Raw genomic sequence first — 23085 nt, 5'->3', positions numbered from 1 at the left:
AATTTAGCTTTAACATGATCAGGCAAAGACTGCTCCTTAAGCCAAGCATGCCTTCTGAGCACAGACCCAGTAACGGTAGCCCTGCAAGAGGCCTCTAATGAATCAAATCCACATCGCAAAGTATGTTTTCCAACCTGTTCAGCAAAATGCATTAAATCCTGTAATTCTTTATTTTCAGAGCAGTCAGGAATCAAACACAATTTTCTGTTTAAGCAAACAATTACATGTTGATAATTTAACATATGAAACTGGCAGTTTAAAGCCCCAATGGCCAAGGTTGCAGAAGTGTAAACCTTCTTACTCCATCTATCCAGCGCCCTGGAGTCTCTATCAGAGGGGTTAGAATCTTTAGAAGTAGAAGCCTTTGGGTCCCTGTGAAATAGTCTCTGGATCCGCAATAGGATTTTTAAAAAGGAACTTGTGTGAATCAGGAACCCTGTAATATCTTTCAGGTTTTCTGGGAGCAGGTGGCAAAGAATCAGGGGCCAAACTAGATTCTGAAAAGGCATCATCAACAATGTCTAGTACAAGAGGTATAGCTAGGCCTATGCTGAGGCAGGAGTAAGAAATCCCTAAGGCTCTTTTTTGAATCAGAAAAATCCTGGCTTTCCCAGTGGAAATGCTCCCTTAGAGTATGCAAGGTCTCACCAAAAGAAAAATCCTCTGGAGGGGAAGCAGAGGGAATAGAGTCATCTGCATCAGAATCCTCATAAGTAGATAAGGGCAACTCCAGATAATCAGAAGAATCAGAAAAATCAGAATCCTGGTCAGAAGATTCATAAACAACTTCAGTCCTAGGTCTCTTAGAAGGGGGAGGTTGGCTTCCCCTGATTAGAGTTATAAGATCTTCAGCCATTCTTATCATTTGTTTTTTAGGCATAGAGGCCTGAGCATTCGACCTGGGCATCGATTTCTTAGGCATGGTTCGAGGTTTTGGCCTAAATGAAGGAGGCATCGGTTTAATATGCAAGTCTGTAGGCCTGAATACACCCTCAGAAGCCAGTGCCTGCACAGCGGCTCCAGACCCATCCAAGGTAGAGACATCCGCAGGTTCCACAGTTGACGCATCTCACGGCATACCGGACTCCGAATGTGTCTCAGCAGAGGCTTGCGAGTCAGAAGTAGCGGGTATCAGGGGCTGCAAAAGCACCTCACTGAGTATCAGCAAACTGGCGACTGGCTTAGGAAAAGCATTGTCTGCAGCTTTGGACCTCTGTCTTTATCTTTGCATTTTTTCCGAATCCTGGTAGTCGGATGGCTAACCAACGACATTTCTGGGTAATTAAACAGAGAACCAAAATATTTAGAGCTGAAAATATACTGACGACGGATAGTGCGCTGATTAAATAAAGCACAAAACCGACAGCAAGGTATGCCATGGTCAGGGCCTAGGCAAGGAATACAGTACGAATGAAAATCTTTGTGAGGTATTTGCTTTCCACAAGTAATGCAATTATTAACTTTTACTGACATCGGTAAGGAGCAAGAAAAAGTTTCACCGATGGGGTATTTAGCTTTAGTTAAAGACTTCGGTTCTGAAACTCGAAAACGAAAATTTCAGGAGTCGGCCGACCGGCACTTGCGAACTGCTTTTGCTTTGGGCACCGCAAGGCAAGAAAGACTGGTGTAATGGCGTTGGCTGCATGTTTTATAAACAGGGACAGCAACCGACACAGGGCCCAAAACTTAGTTAATCAGGCCGACTGAGGGCTACTGCAAGCAGACAACCCAAATGTAATGACTGCAACAGTGAAACACGAAGAACATCTGGATGAGGAAAGGTCTGATCCAAGGGTTTGGGGATATCTCTTCTCTAGCCAAGGAGAAAGCCCATTTCACAACCTCAGAGGGAGAACTAGGGACCCATGCAATAAACACATTCCCTGTGGGCATCAAAGTTGGGAAGTATATGCCCACAAGTAATGCATTTCTTGAATCTCGTAGGCTTGTCAGCCGTGATAAAACACCACAATACCAAACAGATCTAACCATTACTGACAAAGAAATTATAGCAAACTCTAAAGTTAGAAAAGCTTGAAAAGATTTTTGTTTTCTAAGTAGAAGTAGAAAAAAAGAAAAAAAAGAAAGCTACCAACAATGGCATAAATAAATACTCCTAAAAAAAACTCTTAAGCATAAAGAAATAAAATAAATAATATCAACAATAGTAGGAAGGGTACCAAAAAAAACAGTAGCTGGTAAAGTAGAAGAAAACAGTTACAAACAGCTCAGGATTATGGGACCACAATAAGCAGAACATACTGGAAAGATAGATTCCTGTCCCAGAGACTTCCCATACTCTGGAACAAACTACCTATCTATATCAAACAAAGCTCCTCATTAGCACTCTTCAAGAAAAATCTTGATGATTGGATGGGAGATATGAAATTCACCCCGGGGATCACTTCTGTGGCTCTGCTTGTCAGGGGCACAGGAAAATAATTGTCTTGTGGGGCAAAAGCCAGGGTACCGTTTGGCTAGGCTTATAAAGGCCCTAGGGCCAACAGCCTAGTACCTAACCTATGAACTTATATATATATATATATATATATATGTATATATGTATTAAAGATATATATGTACTAACTCAACCCACAGCAATGGAAAAACTCCAGCTGTCTGAAGTTAATGACAGCAAATGAGAGCCGAGTTATGTTAAATTGACAGGGCATTGTAACTAAAGGGAGACGCTCAGGAGTTTTTGGATTTGATGATCTATCTGGTAGAACCAGCAGAGTCGGATCCGAACCACCAGTTGAGGAATGAATGAAAAAGACATCAAATTCACTGTCTGTAGCTCAGATGCACTTAAGACATTTAGAAATTACTGCAATGAAAAAGAAGCTACAAATAACATAAGAGAAATCCTTCTGTGTGGTACTTATCGGTCCTCTGGCAGCAAGCATATAACCACAGTTCAACAGAAATAAGATCGATCTGAATTGGTGTCAGCCAGTGATCCTCTTATACAAACATCCTTTATGTGAGAGGCAGGGAGTCATCCAAAGTCACTGCAAGAAGGTACAACTCAAAGTCCTTAACTTCAGACAATCTGGCGCATAGGATATCTCACAGATAAGGACTGTAACGGTGAGTAAGTAGTATGAAGCACATTCTCATTTTTCTGACCTATATCCATGATCTCATACTATCCAAAGTACATGCACACAGATGAAGATGGTGACACTGGCTGATCATATAATGAGACCTTTGTCCTTTGACTCAGTTCTCACCTCAACACCACTTTCTGGTACTGGTCTGCAGTACTGCTAATGTTATACATAGCTAGTGGCTGACCTCCAGACCTCGCTAACTTCTGTTATGAACAAATTCCTCAAACAGCTGAACTGCTCCACCTGAGGTAGTTATTCCCCATACCTACAAAAGGCAATCCGCTTTATGTCCACAGCTAATATTCTGCACAGGTGACAGCAAGGAGTTGCACTTTACTATGCAGTTTCTGGAGAATATACATCACATTCTCTTTGTAAATGAAAGACAGAAGAATAAGCAAAAGGCAAGCATGAATGTCATACAAGACAGTACATTACTTAATCTTGTAAATAAAAAAGCAGAATTCAAATTACATTCACGGTTATACTTTTACAGTTATACTTTTCACTACCCAGTAGACAGCACATTGAACTGTACCTGCAGATACTGTGAAAGCTGGAATAGTTCCTGAGAGTACATACTTGGAGAATTAGCAGCAACCTAAAAAATAAAATCAAACAATTGTTATAACTCACAAACTTCACAAATAAATCAGAATCCAATTTAGGATAAATGCATTAGCTTCAAGGGTTAATGTTTGAAATACTTTGTATTAGCTGCTTACCAACAGATTCCTTAACTGCTGACAGTTGCTTCTGTGGACTTATTGGCCGTTTTCACAATTGTATATGCTTTGTAAGGAAACCTTTGATTAAACTGTGAATTACGTATGCAGTTATAGTCTTTAAAATGTTTCCTTTGTATAGACCCATGCTACCTCAACAGGAAACCTTATACCAAAAATGAATTGGATATCTTAGGATATTTACTTCCATGTTTTCTTCATGTAATATTTACTTTCACAGCTAATGTATACCAACACATTTGCAGTACAATGAATGTCCTTATTATGCTTAGAAAAGTAATTATCCTTAATACATGAAGCACATTAATTTCACTTCCAAATGAAAAGAAAAATTATCCCTGTTATAGTCAGGTTCATGCATTAAGAACATAGTTACATAAGTTTGGTACGGTGTTATTCCGGCACAAGAAACTTGCTGTTGCAACTAAGCAAATTTGGCATTGCTCTACACATTGCAATTACCACAAAACTACATGGAAAACAGCTTTAAAAAGTATGACATACCACTGCCTCTACAACACAAATAGCAGCCAGAAGTGCAGAACAATGCCAATTAGTCAAAAGATTTAAAAAAAAAAATTCTGCTGAGCACTGTTTTGTCACACATTTTGCTTTTTTAAGCAGGTAGCACTTTGGGAAGCCCATAACTCCCCCTATGTACTGCAAAAAAAAAAAAAAATGTTCGTAACTATCCATTATATGTTCTCAAAATGTTAATTCACAAAACTCATCTCTTAAGCTTTGATCTCAAGATGAATTTATTGAATCCAGTTCTCAAACACAGTGATTCTTGCATTCAGATGAACCTTGCCAAGCTCACACATCAGAACCACAAAAAGCTTTGAATACCTGGCTTTAGTAGTGACTTGAGCAGTTTCTCAGTTTAACTAGTAACCAAAATGATAAGCTGATGTCCAGCAGGAGTAAGACCATTTCCATACAGTACATTCATCCCAGACTAGTATACAGACACACACTACTTTAAAACGGGGACCATTTCAATAATCAATTCAGTAACATCACTGCTGCTTTTCAGTTGGACTCATTTTGGTGCACTGAAAAGCAAGGACAATGTTAACAGTAACATAGGAACAAACTAAACTCACTTCAGAGCCACAACCTAATTATACCAATAACATAAGTTAGTCAGAATACAAACAGGAAAAGACCAGCATCAAATAACTAACATGAACAATGCTCAAAATTAAATAGTACCTCCACATAACAAAGTATTGCAACTGATCAGTGACCAAAACAGCTGTCTGCTACATGTTCTTGAAACGGCTTTCAAGAAATTCGTGTCCAGTTTTTACCCAAGGTGAATTTCTTGAAATCTATTTCTCAAACAAAAATGGGTTATGTTCAGTCAACCATAATTCTCTACATCATCTCTAGCATTCCTCAACATTAATGAAGGAAACAAGATTACTACTTGTATTAATGCAGTGTATTTTTTCATCATATTTATGACCTTAATTGTGGGTGAAACTCTTTGTAACAGACTATTGTTCTTACCCACTTAAATGGGTAGGTCTCAAAAAATACATAGAAATTGACCATGGGGCCCCAACCTTTTAGAGAAAGACAACTCATGTGGGGGGGTGTTTATGGGTGGTTAAACCCAATTCATGAAAGCAAAACTTCTAGTAATGAGTTGCTAAAATAAGAAAGCACCTATTACAGTTAACTGTAGGCCCCTCTCCTTGATGGGTCCTTGGATGGGCAAAATGTAAGTAGTTCCACTGCAGTGTAAACAGTTGGAGGATGGATCTAATCAAATGATCAGATGGTACAGCCCTGCAGAAAGACTTCTCAAAAGTAGCCCGACTCTCCCAGTAGTAGCAGTAAAGATAATAACACTTGGTTAAACTGTGCAGTAGCAGAAAAGATATTAACTCTTGGTTAAACTGTATACCAAAGACCAAGTAGCAGCGCAGCAAAAGGCAACAATGCCGATGAAATGTAGAAGATATAAAAATCAGGGTGGCACCTGCTTTTTTAATTTCTCCAAATCTTTTGGGTTTCTAATACCATGACGGGAGTAGACCCATTCCTATGTCAAAGTATGATCAAGTTCATGAAATTAGTATTGTTTCAATCTTTGATGTCAGCCAGAAGTGCTCTTCCCAGCACCCACAATGTGCCCAGTAATGACTCCTGCAATTCACACTGAGTTACATGTATTGGTAACACATCTAAATACGAATGTAGATTCTTCTGTTTAAGACCGGTTGCTTCTACTACTATTGGAACTGTCTGGGTATCTTTCTTCTGCGTTTCTGCCTGCAAATCCTGATATTTTATGACTGTGTGTCTTTCTGTCTCCATATGCACAGTCACTGGGTGTAGCGATTTCAACAATCAACGCTACTTTTGCCTTCTTTTTATGGACCACTGTATCTGGTTTTCTCACATCTATGTTTTGAACTCTTCGCAATGGGTGAACCCATGTGATGTAGACTTCATTTTCTATGAGGCTTTGTGTCTCATGTTTCCACTGTTTTTCAGCCACTTCAATACCATGATGTTTACACAATCCCCCGTGCAACAGTCTTGCCACATTATTATGCCTTTTCAGTCCTCCTGCCATTAGTATTGTCACACCAGCAACAAGATGCGCGGCCATTTCCAACTGTTTTACAAAAACTACATGCATCTGTTTCTCCCACATGTTCAATGGGTTTTGTAAACCAACATGTATGTAGACCACTATCTTGGGCCGCCAATGTTGACCTTTCATTGGTTGGTTTGAATTCACCTCTCCTTAACCATTCTTGCTTTTGATCCTGATCAACATGAGGTTCTTCCAGGAGTTTTCTATACTTGCAACTATATTTATGCATTATCCACATTTCTTGCCTTCTCATCTGATCCTTCACCTTATATTCTTTCTTTTGTTTTGGGCACATTCAGTTGTTGCCTAATTTTTATCTACTTCTGTTTTGATTTCCATTTCCGCTTGACAGATATGCTTCTGCTAGACTAAGCTGGGACGTCATCTTAGAATAATTCTCATGTTTCAAAGCTTTCACTATGTTTGGGACTTGTCAGGAATGCAGATATGTATGCAGTCCCACAATTGCAGCTCTATATATGTAATCAATTTCAAGGAGGCCCACACCTCCTTCGGAATGGGGAATATATAATCTTGGTATGCATGGCTTTTTATAAATCATTTGATGAGCATGAAGCATACTCTATTTTCTTATCTACCTTTTGGAATTGTGGCCAAAAAGTTCAACCTTGTTCTCATCAGACCATAACACATTTTCCCACATGCTTTTGGGAGACTATGTATTGTTTTGCAAATTTTAGCCAGGCCTGGATGTTTTTCTGTGTAAGAAAAGGCTTCTGTCTTGCAACTCTACCCTATAGCCTGACATATGGAGAATACGGGAGATTGTTGTCACATGTAGTACAAAACCAGTACTTGCCAGAAATTCCTGCAGCTCCTTCAGTCTTGGCAGCCTCCATGATGAGTTTTCATCTGGTCTATTCATCAATTTTGGAGGGACATTCATTTCTTTGCAACGTCACCGTTGTCCCATATTTTCTCCACTTTTTGACAACTGTCTTCACTGCATTCCATGGTATATTCAATGCTGTGGAAATGTTTTTGTACCCTTCTGACTGATAGCTTTCAAAAATGAGATCCCTTTGATGCTTTGTAAGCTCTCTGCAAACCATGGCTTTTGCTGTAGCAGGCAACTGAGTATACGTCAGGAACATTCTACTAGGACAGCTGAACTTTATTTGGGATTAATCACAGTCTCTTTAATTGATGGGAGGTGTGTACCCAAGAAGACTGAATGTTGTAATTAAATCAAAAGGTGCTTCAACAAAGTATTAGTTTAAGGGTGTGCACACTTATGCAACCAGCTTATTGCACTTTTATTTTTTATATTTTCCCCCAAAGGATTTGTTTGTTTTTAAAGTGCATTTTACAGGTTTTAGGTCACATTAAAGGTGGGAAAAGTTTTGAAATAACTTATTGTGGGCTATTTTTTTTTTTTTATCACAAAAACCTGGCATTTTAACAGGGGTGTGTAAACCTTTTATATCCACTGTACTTAGATTCTTCCCCTTTTTACAGTTCTCCACTATGACTTTAACAACAAATGATCATTTGTTCCATATGATTTTCTTTTATTGCTCTTTTGTTCTATTGCCATAATTGAGTTATAAACTCTCTAGGCATCAATTTCAGTGTTTAGTTTATACATCGTCAAAAGGCAAGTTATTAGTCTATAATTTTTAGGATAGCTTGCAAGTTCATTCTTAAGTAGGAACATTGTTTTTCCTGTTGTTAGACAGCTTGGTGTCTGTTCAGGACACACATATAGTTTTTACTCATGGCTAAATATTTGTGCAAAGATGTTAATACTTTTAAAAAAGAAGTTATGTACTCACCATAACGTTCCATCTGAGTAGTTGTACTTCATTTGTCTTCAACCTGTGGGAATACAGATCTGTATCTGATCCGAGCAGGCAAATATTACTAGCATCAGCTCCGAGCTCCAGACTCCTCCCCTTACCCATAATACACCTCCACTGCCTTCCATCCCCAGACAGAATTTGCTGAAATACACTTAGAACCCGACCTGATAACATACTTGTGACCTATACTGCAGCCCGTAGGCTGAGCGTACGCCAAGGTCCGGGGGGGAAGGAGGGAGGGATGGTTGAAGACAAATGAAGTAAACTACTCAGATGGAATGTTATGGTGAGTATATAACTTCTTTATCTGAAGTAGTTTACTTCATTTGGTCTTCAACCTGTGGGACAGAGTCCCCAGCTACTAAACTCCTGGGTGGCCCTCATGGAAGGATATTCCGGAGCACCGCAGAGTCAAAGGATGCTCTCCTTCTAGAAGTCAAATCCAATTTGTAATGAGAAATAAACGTATGACATGAGGACCAAGTAGCTGCAGAGCAAATGTCATCCAAAGACACCCTAAGACCAGAAAGCTGCAGACGTAGCCATGGACCTAGTGGAATGAGCTTTAACCTGACCTGGAGGAGATGTGCCTTTGTCCTTAGAGACCTGCAGGATGCATGGATGGATGAATAAATCCATCTAGCTATAGTGACCTTGGAAATAGGTTTGCCCAAAAAGGGTCTATAAAACGAAACATTTGATCAGATTTACGAAAATTTTTTGTCCTGTGTAAATAGAATCATAACTGTCTATGTACATCCAACATGTGTAGCTTGTATTCCATCCTGTTGGTAAAATTGGGAAAGAACACTGGCAAATTTATAGTCTGATTGATATTGACTGGTGATGCCACCTTAGGAAGAAAAGATGGGTTGGTTCGAAGGGAAACTATCTTTATGAAAGATCATGTACGGAAATTTGATGGACAAGGCCTGTAATTCCGAAACCCTTCGCAGAGGTAATAGGGACCAGAAAAGCTGTTTTCCAGGATAGAAAGTTTAGATCTGCAGTTGCGGCAGGCTTGAAAGGCGAGGCAACCAGAGCTTGGAAAGCCATAGTAAGGTCCCACGGGGGGACAGGATCTTTGACCGGGGGGTAGCAAAAAAAGTGCATTTAATAAAGACTTTACGCAGTCTAGAAGATGCCAAGGATGCAGAATTCTCACCCACATGAAAATGAGAAACGGCAGCCAACTGAACTTTGACAGTACAAGAACTAGCTCCATGCTCGAAAATATCAGCTAGGAAATCAAGAATAGCAGAAATAGAAGCCGTGAAAGGATCTAAACTCCTCTGAGAGGCCCAGAAGGAAAAACGTTTCCACTTGCTGCAATAAACCTTTCTGGTTGAAGACTTATGAGCAGCTACCAAAATGGACTTAACTGAGGAGGAAAGTCCGGGAGTCCTAGCAATCATGGTAACCGGAGCAGCCAAGCCGTGAATTTCAGGCTGACCAGATTCGGATGAGGCAAACCTGATGGGTGTGACATCATATCCTGAATGGGAGCTAGGATCTAAGGTGGAGCCAAAAGGTGAGACCAAAGAAAGGGAAACCATACCTGGTGAGGCCAGAATGGAACAATAAGGATCACCTTGCTCCCCAGTTGCAGAAACCTCGGGATGAGAGGAATTGGCAGGTAAGCATACAGAAGACCGTGAGGCCAAGCATGAACTAGAGCGTCTCTGAGGGACTTCCCCGGCCGAGGGTTCAGAGCGAATAACTTGCTGCACTTTGCATTGAAAGGAGATGCGAAGAGATCGTACCAAGGTTGACCCCACTCGCTGAAGATCTGTTCTCCTACTGACAGATTCAGAGATCACTCGTAAGGCATTAGAATGGTCCGACAGCCTGTCCGCTAGAATGTTGGACGGTCCCAGAATATGCGTTGCAATGAGAAAGCGACCGGTGGAGATCGCCCATTCCCACACACTCATGGCCTCGCGACAAAGGGGGTAAGATCTGGTCCCTCCCTGTTTGCTGATATACCAGACTACAGACATGTTGCCTGACTGAATGGCAATCGTCCCCAGAGGAAAAAAGGCGTGAAGGGCCTGCAACGCTAAAAGGACCACCCTCATCTCTAGGACACTGACATGCAAGCTGGTCTCTATGGAGGACTACAGGCCTTGGAATGTCCTGCCCGAACAATGCCCCCCCCCACCCGAGTTGGGAGGCATCCGTGGTCACTGTGGTTTGGGTCAGGACCAGAACAGAGGGTCGTCCCTCCAAAATGTCCAGAGAGCTCATCCACCATACGAGGGACGAGCGACAGACTTGACTTAGGTGGATAGGATAGGTTAGTGGTAAATCCAACAGGAACCACTGAACCGCTAGAGTCCACTGAAGAATTTGCGTGTGTAGCCGAGCACATGGAAGAGTTATGGTCGCCGCCATTGAACCTAGGGCCCTCAACACGGACTCCACTGTCGGGAGGTGAGAACAGTAACTCAAGGAGACATGCATCCTGAGGTTTTGAACTCTCTCCGAGGTCAGGAACACTCTGCACTGGAGTGTGTCTATCCTGGCACCAATGTAGTCTATCACCCGTACAGGCTCTAGTAGAGATTTGGATGTGTTGATTGTGATACCCAAATGCAGGGCAAGTGTCAGCAAGTAATCCCTGGTTTGGGAACGTAGACGCCTGGTGGGAGTAGTGAAGAGCCAATCATCCAGGTACGGATAGACCTGAATTCCCTGAAGCCTCAGGTGAGCCGCTACAACCGCCATCCCTTTGGTAAACACCCTGGGGGCTGTGGTGAGACCAAAGGGTAGTGCTCGAAATTGATAATGATTGGCCCCTAGCCAGAAGTGGAGGAACCTCCTGGAGCTTCTGTGCATTTGTATGTGATCGTAAGCATCCTGGAGATCTAACGAGCACATCCAGTCGCTCTCTTGCAGGTATGGCATGATGGACTGCAGTGTGACCATCTGGAACTTTTCTTTGGCAACTGACAGGTTCAGGTTAGAGAGGTCCAGAATGGGCCTTAAGTCCCCCATTTTCTTTGGCACCAAAAAGAAACTTGAGTAGAAGCCCGATCCGGAGTAATCTGGGGGGACAATTTTGATGGCTCGGTTTCCTAGCAACTTGGAAATTTCCTGTGCTGCTGCCTCCTTTTGCATGGGTAGAACATCCGGGAGGTGTTTGGGAGATCCACGAAGGGGATAGAATATCCTCTGGATATGATTTGAAGCACACAGCGGTGCATTGTTATCGACTTCCATGCCGCTGGGTGCAAGGGCAATCATCCATCGACTACCTCCAGAGTAGAGCAGCCGAGAAACCACTCAGGGTTGCTGCCCGGGTCTGTCCAAGAATGGCTCTCGAGACTCGGAAGTTTCATGGACCCCCTTGGCCTCTAGGCTGGCATCCATTCTGTCCCCCTCTGCCTCTAGGGGAAGAAGAGCACTGAGTGTCCCGGGAATACGGAGACTTCCGGAACCACATCTTCTTTTGCCCTCACTGGTTCCGGGAAAAGGACCTTTGAGGGTTAGAGACGCGGATCCGGACAGCAGACAGTGTCTTCCCATCCTTCTCACTCTGGACTAGTGTCTCCTTGACTGTCTTACCAAAAAGAGTCAAGCCATCATAACGGGCATTGGCAAAGGATGCATTAAAGGGTTCGGTAAATTGGCACAACCTGAGCCAGGCGTTACACCTCATGGACACGCCAAACCCACCCGCCCTAGCTGCTCCTTCCATGGCATGGGAGAGGAGTCGCATGGACGTATTTGATACTGCTTGCAGGGTGGCCATTTTCAGGGAGAACGAAGCCTTGTCCTCCTGCGACATGGACTTGGGAGGAGACTCCTCCAGCTCCTTCACTAGGTTGCGTTGGAGTCTCGTGACATGGGCCAAGTAATTCAGCTCCCTAATCCAAAAGGTAGCATACACCCGGCTTCCCTAGGCAGTCCATCATCCGTGATTCTCGGTCAGGAGGGTGGACCGAGGAATTTTCCTGAGCTAGTTGCCTCTTCGTGGCTATTGCTACCACCATGGCGTCCACTGGGGAGCCCTTGTTCCAGGAAGGCCTGTCAATGGGGGGACTTAAAACCTTATCGGGGCGCTTGGGGATTGGTTCCACAGTATCTGGTTCCTTCCACACCTGCAAAGTGATCAAATCCACTAAAGGATCCATGGGAGGGGACACCCAAGAAGTAGATGGGCCCGTGCCAAAAGCCTCCAAAAACACAGACTCGTAAGAGGAGGGCTTGGGGGCAAACCAACCTCCCCACTGGTGCAGGATCTCCATGATGTCTCCACAAGAGACATCGTCGGGATGTGATCTTGGGGAGCCTTCCCCATCATCTAAAGCTGTGTCCTCAGTTAGGGACTTGGGGGAGTCCAAGTGCCTCCTCTTGCATGCATGCTTGCGAGGCACATCTCCAGTGGGGCTCTCAGGGGAGTGCTCGCAAGCCATCTGTTCCTCTGGGGGGAACCATCTGGGGCTCTTCGGGCATGGGCCGTCTCTCTGGTAAGACAATGGGGACCATAGACAGAGCCGAGGAGGTCTGGGCGGAGTCCGAGGGGGGTGGTCAGGGGTCTCGATCCAATGGAGAGGACCCTTTCTACCACACTGAATGCCAAAGGAGAGTGGACCTCCTGGGAGGTTAAGGAGGAGGCCAGTCTCCCTGGGTCCGACATGAGGATCGGAGCTGGACCCGAAGTGGACGGAGCTCCGCGGAAGGGAACCTGACCCAATGTCAGAGTCAATGGAAAAGGTTCCAGTCCCTCGAATCAGACACCCAGGCTCCAGATCCGACAGCGGTTCAGATCCAAACTGGTCAGATCTGAGATGCTCCAGGCAGCAGTCGAGGATGCAAGGACTGTCGACGCCGACCCCCTGACCAAGGCCAACCTCAGATCCGAGAACTCCTAAGCCGAAGGTCGGATCGGGGAAGGAGAAATGGGTTGAAAAAAGGAAGTGCGCTCCCCCCTCTAGGGGGGGGGGGCAGGCAAGACCCCCATCTGGATCTGTGTATGGATAAAGCGCCTCATCATCTTATCCAGATCCATGCCTAATAACGAGCGGGTCAACCGTGATGAGGCCATGGACTCCGAGACCTGGCAAGTCGGGGAGCCGAAGCCCGGAGACTGAATGCGCCTCCTCCGGCTCTAGAGAGCACCTTGGAGACCGGAGCCCAGGGGAGTCACGGATCCGTGCATACTTGCTCGGGGACATGATGTCTGGGGACCTCTTCCTTCATCTTAGACTCTCTCTCCTGTTCTCTACCTCTCAAATGCTCTGCTAACACAGGCTTAGAAGCAGGAGTTTGAGTCCCAGCCTGGGAGGGAGGGGAGGCCAGAGGAAGAGAAGCAGGAGAAGCAGTCAGCAGCCGCTGTGACTGAAGCCGAAGACGAGGAAGGAAGTTCAGTGGCAGGCAGAAGACCTTTGAGGGCCAACTTGGCCTTTCTATCTTTCAACATTCAGGGATTGAACCCATCACAAATGGAGCAATCCACACTAAAGTGGACCACACCTAAGCACAACACACACAGAGTGTGGCCATCCGCTGGGGAGAGCTTATGGCCACACACTGAGCAGTGCTTAGGGATGAGCTTTTCAGCTACAAAAAGAAAGAAGCCTTAAAAAAGACAGGCAAAAACTTTCTTTCTTTAAGCTAACAAACACACACCCATTCACCACACTAGACTAGGGACAACACTAAGGGAGTGGAGGGGCACCACAGACAAACTACTCTAACTAAAACAACAAACCTACACTCGACACCAAAGAGATGGGCAGGGAAAAAGGGTACCTACACTAACCTGAAACGGCTAAAAGAACAGACATTTTTAAAAACTTACAGTAAGAATCACCCACTGCTAGCTGGAGCTCTGGAGACACTATGTTTTACAAATCGCGGCAAATGAGATTTGGGGATGGAAGGCAGTGGAGGTGTGTTATGGGTAAGGGGAGGAGTCTGGATGCTAGTAATATTTGCCATCTCGGATCTCATACGGATCCGTACTCCCACAGGTTGAAGACCAAATGAAGTAAACTACTTCAGATCAGAAGTTAAGTACTGCATCTGGGCCTGGGGTTTTCCAAGTGGAGGCTTTTCTTAACTTTGTTTTAATCTACCTATTACTTCATCCCATTTCATAGCCTGTACCTTTGAACTTTATTCCTTCTTTTACTTCTTTTATCCATTCAGCATCTTTATGTTCCACAGGATCTCCATAAATACCTCTCCAAATATATATCTATTTCTTCTTTTTTGGTAGTGTTTCAATTCCTTTTACCTTGTTTTCCAATTCTCTATAAAACTTTTTTTGGATCTTCAATAAATTGCTTATTTTGTACTTTTCCTTTATATTTATCTGTGTACGTTCTACGTTTTTCTGCCTGTGCTGATATTTTTAGTTTATTTGCGATAGTTCATGATGGATCCTGATCTGTTCTGATACCACGCATTGCTTTTATCTTGTCTGAGTATTTTTGTTGATCTGTCCCTCTTCTATACTCTTCTAACAGTGACACTGCTCGTCTTAATTGCTTTATAGTTTTCTCTATTCGATACTTCCATTATGGGATTCGATTTCTCCCCTTCCTTTCCTTTATTACCCTGTGTTCTTGTGGTAGAATTTTATCTGTTATTAATTTAGCGGCACAGTGACATATCCTGCTTACTTCTGTGAACTTACCTGTGAGGAAGATCTCCTGACCTTAAATCATTGGCCTTCCACCTCTCAATGGCTTAAGGATAAGGATCTGAACTTGAACAATAAATGTAAGGTGATGTACTCTGGTCTAGCCTGTACCACTAGACCTATTCTACTGGGCACTAACCAGAGGGATGTGGCAGACTGTATTAAAGACTTGGACACTACAGTAAGATCACGTGCAACAGTAACAATGTTCATTTTGCTAAAAGCAAAGCAATGAGGCTGGTGGGTCTTCTGATTAAATGTACTAGTACTAAAATCACCACAACTCATGAAAAACAGTAATGGAGTAACACTGTTCTTTGTGTGGTTATTCTGAAAGGAATTTCCTATCCATAGAATGTGATCAAAGAAAACTCACAAAAAAACCCACAACAACCATCATCCCTGCATGTAAAGAAAAGTTTTACCATAACAGAGTAAGCTTCCTTTCACTGCATAAAAGGGTGAAGTTGTACTTAACACGTTGCACAACATGAAATAGTAAACTAATGTCACACGTAAGATTACAAAGTTTAATACTGTTAATGACAAAGTTTAATACTATTATAGAGTTTGTCTAAGTATCAACAACATACTAAGTATTATCTGAAGTGTTGAACAGATTATGATGTTTAAGAATGAGTTCTTTGGGCTAGTTCTCATGCTTTCACTGCAACTGTTTTGTAGTCCATTTTCTAATTTGGTCTGTATGGGCCCAAACATAGATGATTACCAAGTTATGAAAATATGTGCAGCACATAAATCAAAATGGCTGAGCAAAGAAAAGTGCAGTTGTGTAAAAACATAACATAACAGTCGATGTCTTAATGATCACTCTTGCAGTATTCCTTACAAGTGGGATATCTTCCCCAAGGGTCGTACATCTGGCCAGCATACCAAAGCCCAAACCCTTTCATATGCCTCACCTGAAGGTACATAAGAGACATACAAATGCTAGAACCTGACAATTTCCTTGCCCCAGGAGAAAAAAAAATGGAACAGGAGGACAGGTAACTACATACATATGCACATATCCATCAAGAAAAATAAAAGAAAAAATGCCCCTCAGCCAGAAGGAAAAATACAACCAAAAAAGGGTGAAAGGAGAAGATGAAATGCTGCAACACATCAGCAGGACATCTACTGTCATGGCAAGTACTTACACAACTGTATTACCCTTCCAAGATCACTGCTATGGAATTCTTTACAAGCGGGAAGAATACTAAAGCAAGAGGAAGGAAAAAGAAGGAATTCAAGAATAGTCCAAAATACCTAGGAGGATGGACCTGGCAATACCACTCTGGCCCTAGAAAACACACCCAACTTACTGTTTAATAAAAGTATGAACAGAAGACTAAGAAGCTGCTTCTAGAATGGATCTAAGTATCTAAGCCATTGAAATAACGCTAGAAGAGGCTACCATTCTAGTAGAATGGGCTCTAACAAGAGAAAGAGATCAGTTTCCCATGATACGAATAACAAAAAGAATTTGCCTTGGATATCCAAGAAGAAATCATTTTCTTGGACACTATCAAGCCCAACTTCTTAATGTGAAAAGAAGCAAAAAGCTGCTCAGGATTTCCTAATGCAATTCTAAGTAAAACCTGAGCTGCCTATGAAAATCCAAAGAATGAAGAATCCTCTCACCCCTATTCTGAGGAGGGGAGAAAAAGAATGGAAAATGATAGACTGGTTTCAAGATAAGTCATTAACTACCTTAGGCAAAAAAGGATCAATACCAAGAGAAACCCTGCCCTAATGAAAAAACATCAGGACTGCCGTAAGGGCATGGATTTCCGAAACTCTTTTGGCATTAGTCAGTGCCACTACAGCAACAGTTTTCCCAAGGACAAAATGTTCAAAAAGAACTAGGTGCTGGTTCAAAGGATGGCTGGGTCAACTTTTCCAGAACATAAAATTCAGTTCCCCAAGGAGGAGGCACAGGCATTCTTATAGGCCTAATGTGAAATGCACCTTTCTAAAATTGCTTCACCTCATATTTACAAGGAGATGAATCTAAAGGCAGAAAAGCAGAAATGGCTCACAATTAGACCTTAACAGAAAAATCAGCCAGACTAAAGATGAGCAACTCACAGACAGGAAAGAAGAGGAATACCCATAACAAAGTGTTCCTTGTTCAGTTTCTTGCATCATAAAGAAAATATTTTCCATTTATAAACATAAGATTTCTTTGTAATAGGTCTTTGAGCCTCTTATATAACAAGGAGAATGCCCTCAGAAAAATGGTGTCTGAGGAGAATTAAAACCACATCACCCAAAGGGGTCAACCACAGGGTGAGAAGATAAGGGAATATGAGTGAGCTCTTTTCCTGTGCAACCAAGTCCATCCAGGTAACTTGTGGTGATGGCCTTTGGCCAGATGAAAGATAAAGGTGCTGTATGGGCCAAAAGGGAGTTACCAGCAAGATTTTTTGGCGAAAAATGAAGAGGGGGAAATGCATTAAGAAACATCCCAACCAAGAGAAGGACATAGCGTTTATTTTTCATGCCACTGGGCTTGGTACCCTGGAACAGAGTTTGTGAAGTTGTTTGTTCTTGGAGACACAGATGAACAACATCTAGGAAGACCTCCCTGTGTAACATCCATTCTTGAGGAACTATTCAAGGTGTCTGCCACAATGTTCCTGTCTGAAGAAATAAAGACTCCCTGAAGAACAAAATAGTGTTCAATGGTAAATTCCCAAGCAAATAGGACATGCTTGCAAAGGAGGTATGACTTTGTCCCTCCCACGCATTTGTTTATGCATCACATGACTATGGTGTTGTCAGTAAACACTCTAAGGAGGCCTGGAGACCACAGTTAACTGCAGGGACTGAACAGTGAGAATCAAACCCCTCAACTCCATGATACTGATGTGTTCCATTACCTCTTAGGGACAGAAAACCCTCTGAACCCTGATACTGTTGAAAGAAGCCTCTAAGCTAGGTCTGAGGCATCTGTATACAGCTCCTGAGTACGATGAACCAGAAATGGAAACCTGCCTTAAGAGAAATCTGGTTCATCAAAATCTCACTTCTTATGAAAGGCAAAAGAGGAATCTGGGATATAACATATGACAATGTTGAAGCCAAATGGCCTTGAAATACCATTGTAAATTCCTTATATGGAGTCTAGCAAATGTAACCATAGGAAAGTACAGCTGCATAAATAAACTGGCCATAAAAATAGATCTTCAGATGATGACTGCTGCAGTAGCCTTAGCTACATGGGTTATATCCTGCCAAAGATTTAACAGCAATCCAACTTCCAAAGCTTCAGGGCACCTTCCAAGCTCCCAAACAGTCATTGCAAGCTGCACTGACTAAAAAGACAAGTTTGGGTACCAAGCACTTCAGAGCTTTCATGGCAACAAAGAGATGGAGAGAGTCTGAATCCTGAAAGGACAGAGCTAGGAACAAAAAAAATATATATATATTCAAATGATGGCATAAACGCACCAAAATACAAGGAGGGTGGAGGAAGGGAGCAGCTACCACAGCAGTGGTCATTCGAGGATCTACTGTAATGTTAAATTTGCTTACAAAGCTATACTACATTCATCATACTGATCATTGCTGCAGTAGCTTGAGCTACATGGGTGGATTATCCTAGCTAACTACATTTGTGAGGTGGAAGGGGAAGGGTCCAGAAGCCCCTGGAGAATGTTCCTAGCAAATCCTGATCTACACCAAGACAAGGAATTAAGCTTGTAAAGCCTTGTAAATGTATGTGTAATGGAACACGTTGCTGTTTCTAGACTACTTCAAGAATACTAACCTTTCTAAAAAGTCAAAGGAAGCAAAGGCCCTGGCACAGTGGGTGTTGACCATGCCTGGAATAGATTTGTTGCGGTAGGTACAAACAGAAGTTAATAGCTTGAGATAACCATTTGGAAATAGGCTGTTTTGACACAGGTCATCCCTTCTTGCGTTCACATGAAATGGAAAACTGATCCAAAGATCTGAAAAATATTGTTTGGTCAAGGTAGCATCAGAGCTGTCTGTGATCATACAAGGAATGGAAGTATCATTTATCCCTCATTTTTAGGTTAAGGAAAGAAAAGGGGGGAGATGGATAGTTTAGCTTAAAGTAAACATGGACACCACTTCAGGCATAAAAGGATTAGGTCTCAAAAACACCCTATTTCTCTACAAAATTAGATAGGGTTGACTCACCATAAGAGCACACAAAGTACAGTTTTGTACCTACCATAAATGTAGATGTCCGAACAGGAATGCATCTGCAGTCCTTACAAATGGGTTGTCCTGTCGTCAGGCAGCCCTTCGGTCGGCCGGATTCCAAAGTCTGGGTCTGGCCTCGGCTGGTGTCGCACTTCACCCGACGCCATAGCTGCAGTTCTTCGGGTATAAAGGCATCAGCCGACGCCATTTTCCTCAGTGTTTCTTGCCCCAGATGCCAGTTGCCCTCTTGGATAGCTAAATTTTGGATAAATGCCAATGTTTCCAAATAGTAGAAGGCAAACACAAACAATAAGCATGTATGTACATATATACAAACAAATACACCATAAGAGACCCCCCCCCCAGCTAGCTATTAGATGGGCCAATACCCTAGAGGGGAAGGAGGGTGGGTAATCCTGACTGCAGATGCATTCCTGTTCGGGCATCTACATTTATGGTAGGTACAAAACTGTACTATGTCCTTCAAGGATGCATCTGCAGTCCTTACAAATGGGTAGAATACCATAGCCAAACTAGGGGAGGAGGAAGAAGAAATTATGGTGTAGTTAGGATCCCTTGCAAAACAGCAGTGGCAAACCCTGCTCGGGATCTAGAGTTATAATGCTTGGCAAATGTATGCACGGAGGTCCAAGTAGCAGCCTCTATAATGTCCTTGGTAGCCACTCCTCGTAAGAAAGCTGTGGTAGTGGCTGTAGCCCTTGTAGAATGAGGCCTTATGTTCTGTGGAGTTTGCTTTCCATGGTAGGAGTAACAGAATCTGATGCAATTTCCTATCCACTTGGAGATTGTCTGTTTTGAAATTGCTTTTTCTTCCCTTCCTGTTGCATATGCTACCAGAAGCTGGTCAGTTTTTCTATTGCTCTTGGTTCTGTCCAGGTAGTAACGCAACTGTCTATGTACATCCAAAGTGTGCAGCAGTCTTTCCCCCCTGTTCTGTGGATTGGGGAAGAAGGTAGGTAGGTGGATAGCCTGGTTTAAAGACACTCTGGAAACCACCTTACGCATAAATGTAGGATTTGTTCTCATGGACACTCTATCTTGATGGAAGATTAGGAAGGGTTGTACTGCCATTAAAGCCTGTAGCTCAGAAACCCTTCTTGCTGAGGTAATTGCCAGCAGAAAAGCAGTTTTCCAGGATAGGTGTTGAAGATCTGCTGTTGCTGCTGGTTCGAAAGGGGGGAGTGTCAATTTTTCTAGCACAAAGTTCAAGTCCCATGCTGGTAATGGTGGTTTCCTAGGAGGTTTTACATTTTTAATTCCTCTCAGAAACTGCCTGAGTAGAGGATGCGAGAAGACAGGTGGATCGAAGCTGTATTCTGCAGAAATAGCTGATGCATGTATCTTGATGGAGGAGTAGGACAGGCCTGTATGGAAAAGCTCTGCCAAATACTCCAGGATGTTGGCAATGTCTACCTTTGACGCATCTTTTCCCCTTTCAGTACTCCAAATGAGAAACCTTTTCCATTTTCCTGCATAGTTCCTTCTTGTTGAAGGTCTACGGGCCTCAAGGATAATGTCTTTAACCCTTTGGGATAAATCTGGGTTAGTTGCTCTTATGTAATGTTCCAGGCAGTCAGCTTCAGAGTTTTCAGGTTTGGATGCACGGTATTGTAGCCGCTCTGAGTTAACAGCAAAGGAATCAGGGGTAGTGTCCACATCTGTCCCCGAGACATGCTTCTCAGTAATGGGTACCAATGTTGTCTTGGCCAGTCTGGAGCTATCAGAATGATCCTTGGATGTTCCTCTTTGATTTTCAATAGCACCTTGTGCATCAAAGGAAGAGGTGGGAATGCATAGGCTGTCAAGGCCTTTCCAACTGAAGGATAGAGAGTCCACCTTCCAAGCAAGTGGGTGGTACGTCCTTGTGCAGAATTTCTTGAGCTGGTGATTGAGTGGGGATGCGAATAGGTCTATTTGTGGCAGTCCCCATTTCCTTGTGATGACCTTGAAGATGTCCGGGTGTTGCATCCATTCGTGAGCATCCGAGGTGGTTCTGCTTAAGTCTGCTAGGATGTTTTCTTTTCCCGGTACAAAAATTGCTTGTAACTGAATGTTGTAGCTCAGAGCCATATTCCATAGGTCCAGTGCCATCCGGCATAGAGGGTATGAATGAGTGCCTCCCTGTTTGTTGATGTACCACATGACTGTGGTGTTGTCTGTCCTTATCATCAACTGCCCTTCTTGGAGGAATGGTCTGAAATTCTGGATTGCTAGTTTTACTGCCAGCATTTCCTTTTGATTTATGTGCAGGTGCAGCTGATCTGGAGTCCATAAGCCTTGTATGCACTTGTCCAGCATGTGGGCCCCCCAACCGAGGTCTGAGGCGTCCGTTGTGATGGTTTGGCTTGGTTGAATGCTGTGGAAGGGCAAACCTGGTTTGACTGGCATGCCTGAGCCCACCATAGGAACTCTTGTTTCAGGCATGGGATTAGTGGTATTTCGGTTTCTAGGCTGTGCCTGTGTTGAGACCATAAATTCTTCAGGTAACACTGTAGCTTTCTCATATGCAGTCTGGCATGAGGGACCAGGATTATGCAGGATGCCATGAAGCCCAAGGCCTGCAGTACTTTCCTTGCTGTTAGTTTGTTCTGCTTTGTTAATGCCAAGAAGTAGAGAGGAAGTTGTTCTTGTTTTTCTGCAGTTAGGAATGCCATCTGTTTTACTGTGTCCAATTCTGCACCTAAGAAGGTTATTCTTTGGGATGGTATCAGTCTTGATTTTTTTATATTGACTGTATAATCCCAGGGCTTGCAGTAAGCAAATGACTCTTTGTAAGTGTTCTGTTAGCTTGTTTTTGTTGTCCGCTTGTATCAAGCAGTCGTCCAGGTATGGATATATTTGGATTCCCTGAAGCCTGCAGTGAGCGATTACTGATGCCAGGCATTTCGTGAACACTCTGGGCGCAGTAGATAAGCCAAAGGGCAATGCTGAGAATTGATAATGCTCTGATCCTGCAAGAAATCTGAGGTATCTTCTGCAATTTGGTCATATGGGGACGTGCAGGTATGCCTCCTTGAGATCTAGAGTCACCAGCCAATACTCCTTGCCCAGCATGGGAAGAAGTTGCTGTAGGGTCAGCATTTTGAATTTTGGAACAATGATGAATGTGTTTAAAGCGGACAGGTCGAGAATAGGCCTCCAATTTTTCTCTTTTCTTGGTACCAGGAAGAGTCTGGAGTAAAATCCCTTTCCTTGTTCCATAGATGGTACCCTTTCCACAGCTCTCATCTTTGCTAACTGAGCTATTTGTTTTAGAGCTTCTGTCTTTTGATTTGGTGGTAGGTTTGGCATTCCTCTTTTTCCTGGTAAAGTATGGAAATGAAACCTGTAGCCTTGGTCTATAGTTTGCAAAATCCACTTGTCTCTTGTGATGTAGTGCCAGTTTTTTGAAAATAAGGCTAACTTTCCGCCTAAGGGTGCTGCAATTTGTTCCCTGGTAGGCGGTGCCAGAGCCAAGTCACTGTGATTGCCCTGTTGCAGTGGTAGTAGTTGTGTCTGTGCCTCGCTGGTTGTTACCTTGCCACTGGCGTCCCCTGTAGGCACCTCCTCTGGATTGATTTCTGCCTCTCGAACGCCTATTCCTGCCTCTCTGTGTTTTAGAGGAGTCTGGAAAGGACCAATTTTTGGAAGGCCAGTTCCTGCTAAACCTTGGAGGCTGAACCTGTAGGAAATCTTTCACTGTTTGTACAGATTTTGCCTTCTCTTCCATTTTCTTCAGTACCTGCTGAGCAAGTGAACCAAATAAACTGACCTTATCCATAGGAGCATCTAATAGTTTTGCTTTAACATGATCCGGCAAGACCTGTTCTTTCAACCATGCATGCCTTCTTATAACTGTGCCAGTCATGGCTGATCTAAAGGAAGCCTCCAGTGCATCATAGCCACATTTTAAAGAATGGTTACTAACCTGCTGAATGTTATGCACCATTTCTAGAAC

The 23085-nt window shown here is 43.1% G+C and overlaps 1 protein-coding gene across 1 annotated transcript in view; it reads right to left on the bottom strand.

Annotated features, from left to right (window-relative positions):
- LOC122807767 (sarcolemma associated protein) overlaps positions 1–23085 on the bottom strand; it is a 2306558-nt gene that overhangs the window by 1592959 nt on the left and 690514 nt on the right. Inside the window, exon 5 of the mRNA XM_044078786.1 lies at positions 3652–3714. Within this exon, the coding sequence (XP_043934721.1) occupies positions 3652–3714 (63 nt within the window). The remainder of the gene's footprint in view (positions 1–3651; positions 3715–23085) is intronic.

The sequence above is a fragment of the Protopterus annectens genome, chromosome 7.part1, assembly GCF_019279795.1.
Source record: "Protopterus annectens isolate FY-2018-M chromosome 7.part1, PAN1.0, whole genome shotgun sequence".
Classification (NCBI taxonomy): Eukaryota; Metazoa; Chordata; order Ceratodontiformes; family Protopteridae; genus Protopterus; species Protopterus annectens.
This window is presented reverse-complemented; position numbering and strand designations above follow the sequence as displayed.